The following is a 14433-nucleotide window of genomic DNA, read 5'->3' as shown; positions in this document are numbered from 1 at the left end:
AACAAAAGTCAGGATAATTGGCCCTTTGGGCATAGTTCCAAATCACTCTCCAGAATGGTTGGATCAGTTCACAATTCCACCAACCATGCATTAATGTCCCCATTTTCCCACGCCCCCTCCAACATGTATCATTTCCCTTCTCCGTCATACTACCTATCTGATAGGTACCTCGGAGTTGTTTTAATTTGCCTTTCTCCAATCAATAGTGATTCAGAGCCTTTTCTCACACATGAACAACATTGACAAAATTTCCCATGTGAAAAAGCCTGCTGGAGAGTCCTGATAATGTGGAATGGAAGCTTTGGAGTGATGTAGAACGTATGTAGATGTTCTATAACTGGTTCCAGTTTTCCAACCATGTGGTGAGGAATTTTTAAAACCGCTATTCCTCACTTCTCTCCCAACGATCTTCTAGGTTGTAAACCAGGGTGCAAAGCTGGGTGACCGGAAGGATACTGGTACTCTCCAGAGACACAGGGGTTGGGCAGAGGGAGGGGTTTGGGTGGGAAGAGGAATGAAGAGGGTTCCATCTGGGGCATGCTCTGTTTGGGATGCCTTGGAGACATCTCCATGGAGATGGGTTTGGGGGTGGGGGTGGGGGTGGGGGCGGGGAGAGGTAAGCATGGTGAGCCAGCGCAGCATCACAGATTTAGAGCCGGAAGAGAATCTTGGAGGCCATCACATCCAATACCTTCATTTTGCAGGTGAGGAAACAGAGTCTGAGAGACGCTAAATGACTTGGCCAGTATCGGATGCAGAATCTGAACTCAGGTCTTCCTGACTCCAATGTATTACAGCACCTGTCTACCTCACTGATAAGGAACAAGGAAAGGAGCAGTTAGATATGCACGAGGAGAGCACGGAGAGGGCCCCGAAGACCTAGAGAGTATCAAGGAGGAGGGTGACTGACGGCGTCAAAGGCCGCAGGGGAGTCGAGAAGGATGAAGACTGAGAAGAGGCCTTTAGGAGGCCATCCGTGGTAACTAACTGGGTAGAGTTGAGTCACGAGTTTGGAAGCCAGGCTGCAAAGGGTTAAGATGAGAGTAAGCGGCCTGAAGGCTGGGGCTTCTGGGAAATGAAGTCCAGGGAAGGCCTCGAGGATGGCCATTCACTGCGTCTCTTGACGGGCTTGGAGGCAAAAGACTCCGTTTCCCAGAAGGTATCGGGCTCGGAGGCTCGTCCAACGCCTTCAGGCTTACCTGCTCGCCCAGTCCCGCTGGGTTCTGGGAGTTGCAGTTCCTGGTCGGCGGGGTGCGCAGGCGCACTTCCTAGAGGCCAGACAGTTCGGGCCTTTGTTCTTGGGGCGGCTTGGCGGTGCAGGTGAGCGAGAGGGGGATGGGGCCAAGGGCGCAGTGCGCGTGTGCGCGGGCGTAAGTATGTGAGTGTGCGTGTGCTACGAGGGGGGCGCCAGGGTGTGTGCCCCAAGGCTGGGGGAAGGGCAGGGGCCCGGGCCCCTGAGGCGGGGTGGGGCGGGGTGGGAGCCTGGCGCCGCGAGCGGAGCGCGGGACGTGGAGCCTGGAAGATGAGGTTCGAATACCGCCTCTGACTCTTGCCACCTCCCTCAGTTTCCCCGTCTGTAAAATGGTGATAATAACAACACCTGCAAAGTCCCTTGGAACAGGGAGAGAGAAACAGATTGGAGTAAGAGCCAGATCCCGGGTTCAAGTCCCGCCGCCGCTGAAGCCTGTGACGTCACCTCTCCGGGCTCCAGGGGCGCGATGCAATCACCTCCGAAGCATTTCTCTGCCAGCCTAAGTGGGGTCCTTGATTTCGGTCTGGTAGAGGCCTCAGGGGTCACCCACCCATGCAAGATGAGACCCCGAGGTCCAGGGACCATGATAACGTTTATATAGAACTTGTGAAGTCATTGTCCTCACAAGAACCCTGGGAGGCAGGAGCCCACTTTAGAGGAAACTGAAGCAGGTGCAGTGACTGGGCCAGGGTCATGCAGCTAGTAAGTGTTTGAGGCTGGCCTTGAACTCCCGACTCCGTGACTCAGGGCTCTGTGGGCCTCCTGCTGCTGGCACGCGTGCATGCCCGGTGGCCTCTGGCAACGCGGGGCCGGTGTGGGGGCCTTGGTCCCACTCGGATCAGAGACCCAGTCTGTTCTCCCTGAGTGAGGAGGAAGCCCAGCACATTTCAGGGAGACTCTGGTTCCGGGAAAGCAGGACGGGCTTCTTTGGGAGGAGTGGAAATGCCTTTGTTTCCTTCAGGGAAGAAAGTATCTCTTTGTCCCCGTGGAATGGAGGCATGACTTTTCGGGAAGAGAGTTTCTCCGTGTTCATGCTCTAGGATTAACTTTACGGCTGCCCTGCGTGCAGCCTTAAGAGACACACCTTTGGGGGCATGGCCCTTGTGCGAATTTGTTTGGCTTGACTATGCCTTTGTTTAGAATAAAAGGAGGTTTTGTTTTTCGTTTTTTAATGGGGGGGGGTCTGGTTGGAGAGAGAAATTTGATTTTTGTTCCTTAAAAGAATTACATCTCAGTGAGGGGGGAGAAGAGGGAGAGAGGGATAGAATTTGGAACTCAAAACTTTAAATAAAAATGTGAAAAAATTGAAAAAAATATTAAGAGCATTACTGTTGCTCTGTTTTGTAAAACAAAACAAAATTTAAGCTGTGTACCTTTTGTTTTACTCTGGTGTGGAATTTTATCTTTTAAAACTACTCTAAATTAAGTGCCAGTTACATAGATAGTAGGTCAGACAGAATTAGTTAGCAGAAAATAGATGTGAGATAAGCCTAGAATGGGAAAGCTCTCAGCAGCTTGACCTGCTGCTTAGCTGAGTCTTGAAATCCTGACTCCAGGAGGTAGGATTAGAGGAAGGGCTCTCCAGCCATGGGACAGGGAATCTGGGAAGGCATGGAGAAGGGAGGTTAAATATCGGGCCAGTGTCATAGAGTGGAGGTGTGGGATGTAAGGCCACTAGAGAGGTAAGAAGGGGAGTGCCAAATGGAGGAGTTTCTACTTGATCTTGAAGCCACTTTAGTTTATGGAGTTAGGGGGATGACATGGTCAATCGTACTGCTTAGGAGAATCACTTTGGTGACTGTGTGGAGGAGTAGGTAGAAGCTGGAGGCAGGGAGGCCAATTAGGAGGCTGTTGCAGTAACGTGGGTAAGACATGATGAGGGGCCTGAACTAGGGTGCTGGGCAGGCAGGTGAAGGGAAGCCTAGAGATGATGTGGAAATGAGAAAGACAAGATCTGGTAACTGATTGGATGTGTGGGGTGAGTGTGAGTGAGACCTAGAGGATGGGGCTGAGGCTGCCAGCCTGGGGCACCGGGAAAATGGCTGTGCCCTCAACAGGAATAGGCAAGTTCAGAAGAAGGGAAGGTTTGTGGGGGAAAGATACTGAGTTTTGTTTTGGGCTTGTTAATTTTGAGATGCTTACAGGATATACTGTTCAAAAGTCTGTTGGTATTGTGGGAGAGAGATGATAGGAGAAGTTAGGAGAGAGGCTAGGGTTGTAGCTAGATCTGGGAACCATATACCAAAAAATGATCATTGAGGCCAGGGAGTAGAAGTGACTAGCGTGGGTGGGATTTGAGCCCAGTTTGTCTGCTCTTCCTTGTCAGTCATTCAGGAAAGAAACATTTATTAAGTGCTTACTGTATACCACAAGTTTAATAAATGCTTATGGAATTGAATTGGAAATAGTTGAGAGACATAAGTCCTGTGTCTGAACCACAGCCCGTTCCAAGAGCTCTGCTGAGTCTTTTGACTAAATTCTAGAACAGGGGTCAGGGGTGCAGGAGGACCCGGAAAGGGAGAAGAGCCATGTTTGTTATATTGTTAGAGCCACAATATACATCCTTCCCAGTGTCTGTCTGTCTCTCTCCTTTTTCTTTTTCTCCCTTCACCTTCCTCTCTCAATAGAAGTGTGAACCTTTCTGTACTGAGATATACAAAAAGAGGATAAAGAGGTTGGAGGGGTGGGGCGGGGCTCAGCCCCATGTTGTCACATACTGTGGAGCAGCAGAGGAGAGTGAGGAATCCTGCAGGGAGGTTGGGATGGTGCCCAAAGGGCTCTGGAGGACAGGTGCTAGGAACCTGGACCATGGTGGGGCTGGAGGTGGCAATCAGCTCCTGGGAAGAAGGCAGTGGTGAGGGGGATGGTGAAAATTGGACAGAAGAGAGACTGGAGAGCTCCAAGGAATGGAGGTGGGGTAAGGGGATAAGGGAAGAGGACAGGTGTGTCTGAAGGTAGAAGGCAGAGAATAACCCAGTTGGGGAAGCTCTGGACCCAGAGCCGGACATCGAGTGATTCTGCCACCTTGCTGTCTCTCAGGCATTTCTTAAGCACCTACTTTGTGCTGTTCTCTGTGCCAGGCACTGGGGATAAAGAGACAAAAGTGAAACATTTCCTGCCCCCAAGGAGCTTACATTCTAGTAGGAGAGATAGGGATAGGGACTGGCCTAGGGTGGTAGAGTGCTGAGAGGGCTAATGGTATGCTAGACTTGGAATTTGGAAGGTCTGCGTTCAAGCATGGACAGCTCACTTCTTGGCTCTGAGCTTCAAGCAGCTCTGGAGGACGCAGGCTGCAGTCTGATGAGGAGAGGAGCTCACCCACACCCACGGACTCACAGGTTCTTGTGACACAGTTATGTTCCAGGCACTGGGGGCACAAAGATGTAAATAAATGGAGCAGCCTCTGCCTTCGAGAAGCTTACACTCTCCCACTTATCCTTTGTCTACAACAGCCTCACGCCAACTGGGAGCACATTAACTGTCTGTGGAATGAACAGAGTCATCGTGTGCTCCGCTGTTCATCCAAGACATCTGGCTGTCTGTGGGGACCTGGGCGATGGCGGTCCTACCAACCCCGCTTGCTGCTGCCTGCCCAGGGCAGTCATAATCATAACTGACATTTACGGGGCTTTTAAGGGATGTGAAGCCCTTGCCATATTATCTCACTCCATCCTCACAACACCCCTTGTGAGGCAGATACTCTTACTTCCCTTTGGGTGGATGAGGAGGAACCGGGTTGTGATTTCATCGATGTAAGAAGTTCCCAAGTGAGGAAACTCCTCTGCCAGTGCAGATCAGCAGCAGCTCCCGTGATCTTTTCGAGGTCTGTGGGGGAATTCCAGTTTAAGTGATTTGTCCAAGGTCACGCAGCCAAAATGTGTCAGCCAGGATTTGAACTTGGGTCGTCCTTACCCTGAGACTCTCTGTCTATCGTCTCTGCCATACTGCCTCTCATCCCAGTTTTACAGATGAGGAAACTGAGGCTCAGAAAAGTTAAGGGACTTGTACAGGGTGTACAGCTAGTATGCAGGATTTGAACCCAGGCCTTCCTGATTATAAGTCCAGCTTAAGACCCTGTCATGCATTGTTTCTCATAAGAAGAGTTCCCTGCTAAGGAGGCAGAGAGCTGGGCCCAGAGTGACTGTTCCAACTAAAATGACCTTTCTTTTGAGTCTACAGGAAGGTGGAAGAGGATCCTATGGGCCCCAAATGGGGAAGGGCTGCATCCTTGGGGAGCAGGAGACCCAGCTCCCGAGACCTCTCACTGCACCTTCAGGGCTGATGAAAGGCAGCCAGTCTGGTAGCAGCTAATGCTGGAACAGCACCATTTCACCATCTGGCCTTTGTACGAACCCCAGAGCCCTTAGGAAACAAGGCAGAGGTGACCATGGAAAATTTGACCCAAATGCTTGAGAAAGGTGAGAATTAAGGAACTCGGGAGGACAGGTTGGTGCAGGGTTGGAGGGGGGATGGACAGCTGTCATTGTGGAGGAGAGATCAAAATAAACCTCAGAGGGTGGGGCAAGAAATGGGTTCCCTCCAGTAGTTTTCCTATATTATGTTTCCCAGTCCCTCTCGCCATCCTGGTCACCCTCCTCTGGCCGTGTTTCTCCCGGTCAGTGGCTTTCCTAGAATGTGGCACCAAGAGTTACAGCTGGTTCTCGAGCCTTGGTCAGACCAGGATAGAGTGGAGGGGGACCATAGGAAGAGGGTAGTGTAGCAGATACAGAACTCATGCAGTGAACCACGGGGCCAACCCCATCCCTTCGTCTTGCCCTTGTGCAACAACGTGTTAAATACAATGTAAGCTCCTTCAGGGCAGACGGTCTTTTTTTTTCAAACCACCAGATGTAGTATAGTGCCTCGTACCTAGTAAGTACTGAATACATTTATATTGTTAGCTGTCACTCCCAGCTTGGGAAATTTCCTCCCGGTATTTGATGAACCCTGCATGAAGTCCTTTTGTCAGCCGCTGATACAAATGCTGAATAAGTCAAGGACAGAGCCCTGTGGCTGTGGCATCACACGGGAGCCAGGCTTTGTTAAGGTCAGCCCTTTGGGTCTGCTCATTCAACTGACTGCCACGTCTCTTAACTACACAATCATCCCGCCCACGACTTGTTTTTTTTATTTCTCACAAGGGTCTGGGGAGTGACGGTTTTTTGTTACTGTCGGTCCAGGCCAGTGATTTTTATCAAGTATTGAACATTTTATCAATAATACCGGAAAAATCAGGGAAATGAACAAAGCCTAGCAACACGGCAGCTGAGTGCTGTCTGGAGAGTCCACCGCACTCAGTTTGGAAGTCGCCTGTCGCTGCTGGTCTCCGTCATGATCTCTTTCTCTTCCTCCATGTATCTCTGCCTTCTCAAGACCCTGCCCTGTCCCGAGAAAGGAGCATAGAGGAAGAGGAGGAAGAGGAAAAGCCAGGCATGACCTCTAGACTTCTGATAACCAGATCTCAGGTGAGTTGGAGCGCTCACTTTGCTGAAATGCCAACTCTGTTCTCGAGAGCATGGGCGTGTTTACTTCCCTCTTCTTGCTCTGAGTCACATCCGGTCAAATCACATTCAGAAACCTGAGGGCTACTTCTCTCCCAGAAGACGGGTGGTGTCAAGGGTATGCAGTTCATGGAGCATCCAAGCTGGAAGGGACATTAGCGATCACCCGGTGCAGAATTCTCATTTGACATAGAATAGTAAGAGTAACAAAAATGAGAACTGACGTTCATACAGGACTTTAAGGGTTTTTAGAGAACTTGATCCTACGAGGAAACTGAGCCAAGAATGAAGGAACAAATCATTGGGCCAAACTCAGGGGAACAAAGAGAAAAGTGAGACAGCCCCTGCCTTCATGGCCCTCACGTTCTCCTAGACGACGCATGTGAGAGGCTTCAGCCACCAGTGAGCTGGCTTTCCCACTTTCACCAGCGAGAGAATGTGGACCAAAACTAGGACCTCTTACTCTCAGTTCAGTGTTCATTCACCACGATGTGTTTCTCTCAAGGTAAGGCTCCTCACTCCCCTTGGACCCTTATTCACCTCTCTACCCCAGTGGTCTCACTGATTAAACCTACCTTCCACTCGGTACTGAGCAAAGTGCTGTGATCTGAGAAACTTCAAAGAATATTGAAAAACCGTTTTATTAATGCGTTTTTATTTGTACACCCCTTTAACTTCCCAGTTGTTGCTATCACCAATAATAGCTGAAAAACCAGACCAGGGCGTGCACCTAGCACTGTAGCAGCTGGGCTGGAGGGAGCAGACAGCCTTCTGCCACGTGGCCCCCGGCCTCTCTGCCGTGCACAGCAGTGTCCTGTCTAAGGAGGGTGACTGGGGTGTCACAAGTCACTCTCCCCCTCCGCCTTCTCTTAGTATATCTTTAATTAGCTTTACAGTTAAAAACCACAGCCAAACAACAGTGAAAAAGCAATTGATTTTAAATGCCAATTCCAGTGCTTTTGATCTTATGTTTACATTAGGTGTCTAGGTGACCCCATGGATAGAGGAATGGGCCGAAGCATCAGGAAGACCTGAGTTCAAATTCAGCTTCTGACGCTTATTAGCTATGTGACTTGGGGCAAGTCACTTAACCCCTCATCTGGAAAATGGGTGCAATAAGAGCACCTAGCTTCCAGGTGGTTGTGAGGAGAACGTGAGATCATATTTGTAAATCGTTTAGCACAGCCCCTGGCACATAGTAGGGGCATTACTTTGTGTAGATCTTTCCACTTTTCTGCTCGTGTTAACATTTATTTTTCTGTGTTTTACTGTGCGTCTGGTGCTGTGCTGGGGGCTGGGGATACAGAGACAAAAAATGAGTAGACCCTGCCCTTGAGGAGCTTACGTTCTATTGGGGAGACATGTGTATGTAAACAAGGATATACAGGAGCAATAAAGAGTCAGTTTGGGGGGGAGGGGTGGAAAGAGCACTGACAGCCGGGAGAATGGAATCAGTGAACATCTCATCACACTAGCAGCTCGTATTTATCCATTATGTTTAGGTTTGCAAAGTGATCTATATACCTGTTCCCTTGATGCTTCTTTTAAGAAAAATAATTTTAAAAATCTAATTGATTTACAAAGTTGCTATGGAATACATTGAAACTAATCTTTGTGCAGAAAGTCAAAAAAAGCCGTTTCCTTGCCATCCCCCAGCCCAGACAGGGAAGAGAGACAAGCAGGAGACCTGTGAGCAAAGGGCAGAGTACTACCAAAGGAAACCAGATTCCAAGAATTCACAAAGATGTAAATTTAAGGTGTGTGTGTAAAGAAGATTTCCTAACAATCAGAGCTGTCTCCAAGTCAAAGGGGACAAATGGCGCCTCCACCCCCCTCGAAGTCTCAAGAAGAGGCTGATGAGCACTGTTCATGTTGACTAGAGATTAGTGTCCTGATGTGGGTCGGCTTGGTTGATGTGACGGCTGACGCGTCTTAAAGCCCTGACCAACTCAGGCTAGGTCGGCTTTTCCTTCAAAGGCCCCAAAACCATCCAGTTGGGAGTGACAGCCAACAATATAAATGTATTCAATACTTACTACATGCGAGGCACTATACTAAGTCTGGTGGTTTAAAAAAAAATAGGGTCTGCCCTGAAGGAGCTTACATTCTATTTAACACGTTGTTGCACCAAGTCAAGACGAAGGGATGGGGTTGGCCCTGTGGTTTCACTGCATGAGCAAACTCCCTGTATCAGTTCTGTATCTGCTACACTACCCTCTTCCTATGGTCCCTCTCTACTCTGTCCTGGTCTGACCAAGGCTGGAGAACCAGCTGTAGTTCTTGGTGCCACATTCTAGGAAAGCCACTGACCGGGAGAAACGTGGCCAGAGGAGGGTGACCAGGATGGTGAGAGGGACTGGGAAACATAACATAGGAAAACTATTGGTTATCCAAAAGGATCTCCCAGACTAGGGGCATGGGCCAAATCTAATAAGATGAAATTCAAGAGAAAGAAACGTAAAAGCTTTCCCTTGGACGCACAAGAATCAATTTCACAGATATCAGATGGGAGAGACGTGGAAAGGCAGCAGTTTGTCTAAACGGTGGCTGGGGGTTTTAGTAGACCACAAGCCCAGTATGAGTCAGCAGTGGAATGTGACAATCAAAAAGCGAATGCCATCTTGGCCTGCCATGAGAAGGGTCTCCTAATGCTCTGCCTTTGGAGTCTTGTGTTCAGTTCTGGGGGCCACAGTTTAAAAAGGACATCGGTAAGGTGGAGAGTGTCCAGAGGAAGGCAGCTAGAATGATGGAAGGCCCGGGGGCCCATTTGTTTTGGGAGGATCAGTTAAAGGAGCTGGCTGTGTTTAGCCTGGAGGAAAGAACATTCAAAAGGGAAGTGAGAGCAGTCTCCAAGGATTTAAAGGGCTGGCATGTGGGAGGGCAAGGGGGGAACAGGGTGGTTAGACTTGTTCCATGTGGCCCAAATGGGCAAAGCTAGAGTCAGGAAGAATTTCCTAAGGATTACATCTGTCTGGCGAGGTGATAAGTTTTCCTTTCTCCTCCTCAGACTTCAAGTAGAGTCTGGGTGATAATCGCTAACATTTATGTTGTACTTTAAAGTTGGCAAAGCATTTATACTTGGTCCTCACAACAACCCTTGGAGGATGGTGCCATTATTATTCCCATTTTACAGATGAAGAAACTAAGGTCAGGAGAGGTTAGGTGACTTGACCAGGATCACACAGCTAGTAAGTGTCTGAAGCCCAAGTCTAATCATCTATCTGCTGTACTACCTGTATGCTTCTATGCAATTTATGGGATGAACTCTCATTCCATCTGTGTGTGTTACAGTGGGGATTCTATTGTTTGGGCCAGATGGGGAGGTTCCTTTCAACTCTTAAATTCTGTGATCTTGAGAAATATTTGAAAGAGCGTAACATTTTCCAGCCTTCAGCACTGAGCAAACCAATTCCTCTTCATGATGCCAATTTCCTGTCTTCTACATGATCCATCCAGTGAGTCAGTCACTAAGCATTTATTAAGCTCCTGTTGTATGCCAGGCACCAGAGAAGATCTTTGGCTAAGGAAGATTGCTTGATGTTTCAGCAGTCAGTGACGTTCAAGGATGTGGCTGTGGACTTTACTCGAGAGGAATGGCGACGTCTGGGCCCTGCTCAGAGGGACCTCTACAGAGATGTGATGCTGGAGAATTACAACAACTTTGCTTCCCTGGGTAAGGACAGTCTTCCCATGACTCAGAATCTGCTCCTTGGTCAGGAAGGCTACAGGAGGAGCTCTGGGCTCTTTAGCTGAGTTTTGGCTTCACGTGCAGAAGAGTTTTAAAAATACACGTAGGACATTCCAAAATTATCTAAGGCCGACCTATAGAATGTTTCTATTCTCTGCTCCCAGCAAGTCAGTGTCTTTATTGTGCTAGTCCTGAGGTTTACCTTCCCCAGTTTCTGTTTCCTCTGGTCAGAGTCTACCCTAAAGTCCCAGTGCAGATACTTGAAGGGTCCCCATAGCTGCAGAGGTAGTGGGTCAGATGAACTCATTTTCCTTCTGAGTAAAGTCACCTTAACCATTCTCCCACGTTTGCTGGGATGCCATCACAGAGTTCTTCAGAGGACTTTTGTACCTCCTTTTGCTTTTCTAGCATTCCTTAAAGAAAGAGGAATTGGCAGGAATTGAAAGGAGTAATCATCATAATAATGAACAATAATAATTATAGCTAGCATTTCTACAGCACTTTAAGGATTGTGAAATGTTTTATATACAAATATATATATATGTATGTATGTATGTATGTATATGTATATCTCAATGTATTTGATCTTTATGATCTTCATTTTCAACAGAGAGAAGAGAGTGGAGTCAGTAAAGGATAGGCAGTGAGTCCGATGTTGATTCCTGGCAAAACTCTAAAGCATATCATTAGAGCAGTGGTCAGTGAAACTCTAGAGAAGGTGGTGGGCATCTCAAAGAGTTGCACAAACAGGTCCTGCCAGACTCTCCTTTTTTTAAATTAAATTTCTTTTTTTTCAATCAACGAAGCTGTTTTCTCTCCCTCCCCCTTCCCTGCACCTGCACTGAGAAAGAAAGAAAAAACAAAATCTTGTTACAAACACGTAGAGTCCCACGTTGACCATTTCTGTCCCCCTCCCCCATGTGTCTCATTCTGCACTCCGAGTCCCTCACCTCTCTGTCAAGAGGCGAGTAACATGTTTAACATGACTGTTCTGGAGTTGTAATTGGTGATTACGTTATCAAAACCCCTAAGTCTTTCAGAGTTGTTTGTCTTCATCGTGTTGTTGCATCACATTAATTGTTCTTGTGATTCTGTTAATGTCACTCTATCAGTTGTCCCAGCTTCCTCTGAAAGTGTCCCTTTCCTAATTTCTTTCCTTTAGCACAATAACATGCCATCACATGTGTATACCATAACCTGTGTAGTCATTCCTCAATTGATAGGCACCATTTTAGTTTCTAATTCTTTACTGCCACAAAAAGAGCTGCTTTAACTTTTATGCATATGGGTCCTTTTCCTCTTTCTTTGATCTCTTTGGGGCATAGACCTCATAATGGTGTCACTGGGCATGCCCAGTTTAATAACCTTTTAGGCATAGATCCAAATTGCTTTCCAGAATGGCTGGACCAATTCATAGGTCCATCAGCAGTTCACCAATTTCCTATTTTCCACAGCCTCTGTAGTGCTGTTATTTTCCTTTTTTGTCAATTTTGCAAATCTGATGGGTGTAAAGTAGAACCTCAGAGTTGTTTAATTTGAATTTCTCTAATTATTAGTGACTTAGAAACTTCTTTCCTTTGTTAAAGAGTTTAGGATTTGGCTCATTATTTTCCTTTTCACCCCAAACTCTGCTCTCATGCTTGGAGATTTCAGTGTACATATGGGTGTCCCATCAAACACCGAATTCATTATTTTCCTAAGTTCCCAAGACCTGCATCATCACTCCATTTCAGTCACTGGTAGGAATGGTCATACCTTAAATATCACTATCACTCAGAAATGTTTGACTTTCTTGGTCCAGAATTCTGAAATTGTATCCCTCCCACCACCCAAATTACTTTGTATACATTTTATATGTTTTCTTCCTAAAGGATGTAAGCTCTTTGAAGGAGCTTTTATTTTTGTCTCTGGATTCCAGACTCCTATCACTGTGCCTGGCACAAAGTAGGCACTTAATAAATGTTTATTGAACGAATAAATGCAATTCCTATCTCTGACCATAGCCTACCATCCTCCCTTCTTTACCTCTTCCTTACTTTTTCTAATCATTTCCCAATTTTGTACTCCAACTTTTAGTCACTTCACTCACCCCTGCTCTGCCCCTTTCTGGTGTTGACCCTATAATTAATTAGTTCAACTCTATGTAGTATTTGATACTTGAATCCATTTTCTCCTTGTATTGTTTCTTCTCATGTTTTCTCAAATCCCTGCCTTGGTTTACCCAATCTGCCTTCTCTGCTCTTGAATGAAGTCAAACAACTATTTGGATCCTCACTGCTTCATGGAAGTCCCTTCTTTTTTAAAAATATTTTTATGTTTTTCCCAGTTACATGTAAAACAATTTAAAACATTCATCCTTTAAAATTTTGAGTTCTAAATTCTGTCTTCCTCCCCTCCCCACTTCTTGAGAAGGCAAGCATTTTCATATAGATTATACCTGCTCAGCCATGCAAGACATATTTCCTATTAGCTGTGTTGTGAAAGAAAACACAGACTCCCACCCCCCCAAAAAAGAAAAATATTCAGACTCCATCAGTTTTTTCTCTGAAGATGGATAGCACTTATCATACATCCTTTAATTGTCTTTGATCATTGTATAGCCAAGAATAGCTAAGTCATTCACAGTTCATCATACAGTATTGCTGTTACTGGGTACAATGTTCTGGTTCTGCTCATTTCACTTTGTGTCAGTTCATATAAGTCTTTCGTGGAAATCCTTTCATTCTTACCAGGTTAACTTTATTGTTCTCTACACAGATGTTATTCCAAACCTCCTATTCTTTCAAATTTTCTGTACTGCCTTCTTCCACCTGCCTTTGAGCAGAAGACCTCACTTTGCCCTTTACAGAAACAATAGAGTTCATTTGTGGTGAGCTCCCTCTTCTCCCCTCTGAGAATCCTCTGTCATCCTCTAGTCCCACTTCCTTTACCTCCAATTGCTGATGGAGAGATAGCCTTTCTTCTTGTCAAGACTAACCCCTACACTTGTATTCTTGATCCATTCCCTCCTTAGCTTGCCTCTTTAATCATCCCTTCTCTCTCTCATTCTCATTCCCTCATTTGACCTTACCATCCCCTCTAACTATGGTCTTATATCTCTCCTCTCTTAAATAACCAAACTCTTGGGGGGAAATGTTGCCTCTGCCTTCTTACTTCCCATTCATCTCACCTCAGCTTCTTGCAAACTGTCTTTTGTCCCTACTGCCCAACTGAAGCCACTCTCCAAGGGCACTCTCCAAGGTCACCCCACTCTCTTAATTGCTAACCTCTTCTCACTCCTCATCCTTCTTGACTTCTGCTTCTGAAATGTTTCCTGGGTACTATGTCCTCCTATGACTTGTATCACTGTGTTTTCCTGGTTCTCTTGCCACCTGTCTGACTGATCCGTAACTAAATTATCTTCTTTTTCCTACCTCTTCACTATGAGTTTCCCCTAAGGATCTGTCCTCAACCCCTTTCATTTCTCTAGCTATGCCTTCTCCCTTAGTGTTCTGTTACCGTCTTTGTACTTATGATTTGAAGAACTGTATTACCAATCCTCCTGTCTCTTATGAACTCTAGACATTCATTGTCAGCTGCCTCTACCTGAAGGTCTTGTAGACTTCTCGAACACAATATGTCCAAAATGGAACTCATCCCCTTTCCCACTTCACCTGTTCTTCCTCTGATGCATACCATCATCCTTCTAGCCATCCAGGTTTACTACCTCAGAATCCCCCTCTTCTTTTTTTCTCTTTCTTACCTCCCACACTCAGTTTTCACATCCTATTGATTCTACCCCTATATCATGTTTTACATCTTTTGCCTTCTTTCCACTCACATAGCCACCACCCTTGTTCAGGCTGTTATTACCTAGGCCAGGGATTCTTATTTGGAGTCTACAGACATCCTGTGAATATATTTCAGGGGGTCCATGAAGTTGGATGGGAATAAATTATCTCTTAGTTCAATATAATTATTTTCCTTGTAATCCCATTTTGTTGTTGTTCAGT

General features: G+C 46.5%; 1 protein-coding gene across 6 annotated transcripts in view; it reads left to right on the top strand.

Annotated features, from left to right (window-relative positions):
• The window catches only part of LOC110219990 (uncharacterized), a 42385-nt gene that overhangs the window by 21837 nt on the left and 6115 nt on the right, over positions 1-14433 (top strand). The window contains exons 1-4 of one of the 6 annotated variants that reach the window (XM_021003824.2): positions 1254-1320; positions 5432-5670; positions 6626-6717; positions 10303-10426. The exons of 1 other annotated variant lie outside the window; for it this stretch is intronic. In XM_021003824.2, coding sequence (XP_020859483.1) covers positions 5640-5670; positions 6626-6717; positions 10303-10426 — 247 coding nt within the window. In that variant the 5' untranslated portion in view covers positions 1254-1320; positions 5432-5639. Of the gene's footprint in view, positions 1-1253; positions 1321-5431; positions 5671-6625; positions 6718-6829; positions 7259-10253; positions 10427-14433 lie in introns of those variants that run through there. 4 more of the 6 variants (XM_021003818.2, XM_021003829.2, XM_021003827.2 and 1 more) reach the window with 4 other exon arrangements.

This window comes from Phascolarctos cinereus, unplaced genomic scaffold (genome assembly GCF_003287225.1).
Source record: "Phascolarctos cinereus isolate Bilbo 61053 unplaced genomic scaffold, phaCin_HiC Scaffold_726;HRSCAF=1367, whole genome shotgun sequence".
In the NCBI taxonomy this organism is placed as follows: domain Eukaryota; kingdom Metazoa; phylum Chordata; class Mammalia; order Diprotodontia; family Phascolarctidae; genus Phascolarctos; species Phascolarctos cinereus.
The sequence above is the reverse complement of the archived record's forward strand: the minus strand, read 5'-3'. Positions and strand labels throughout refer to the sequence as shown.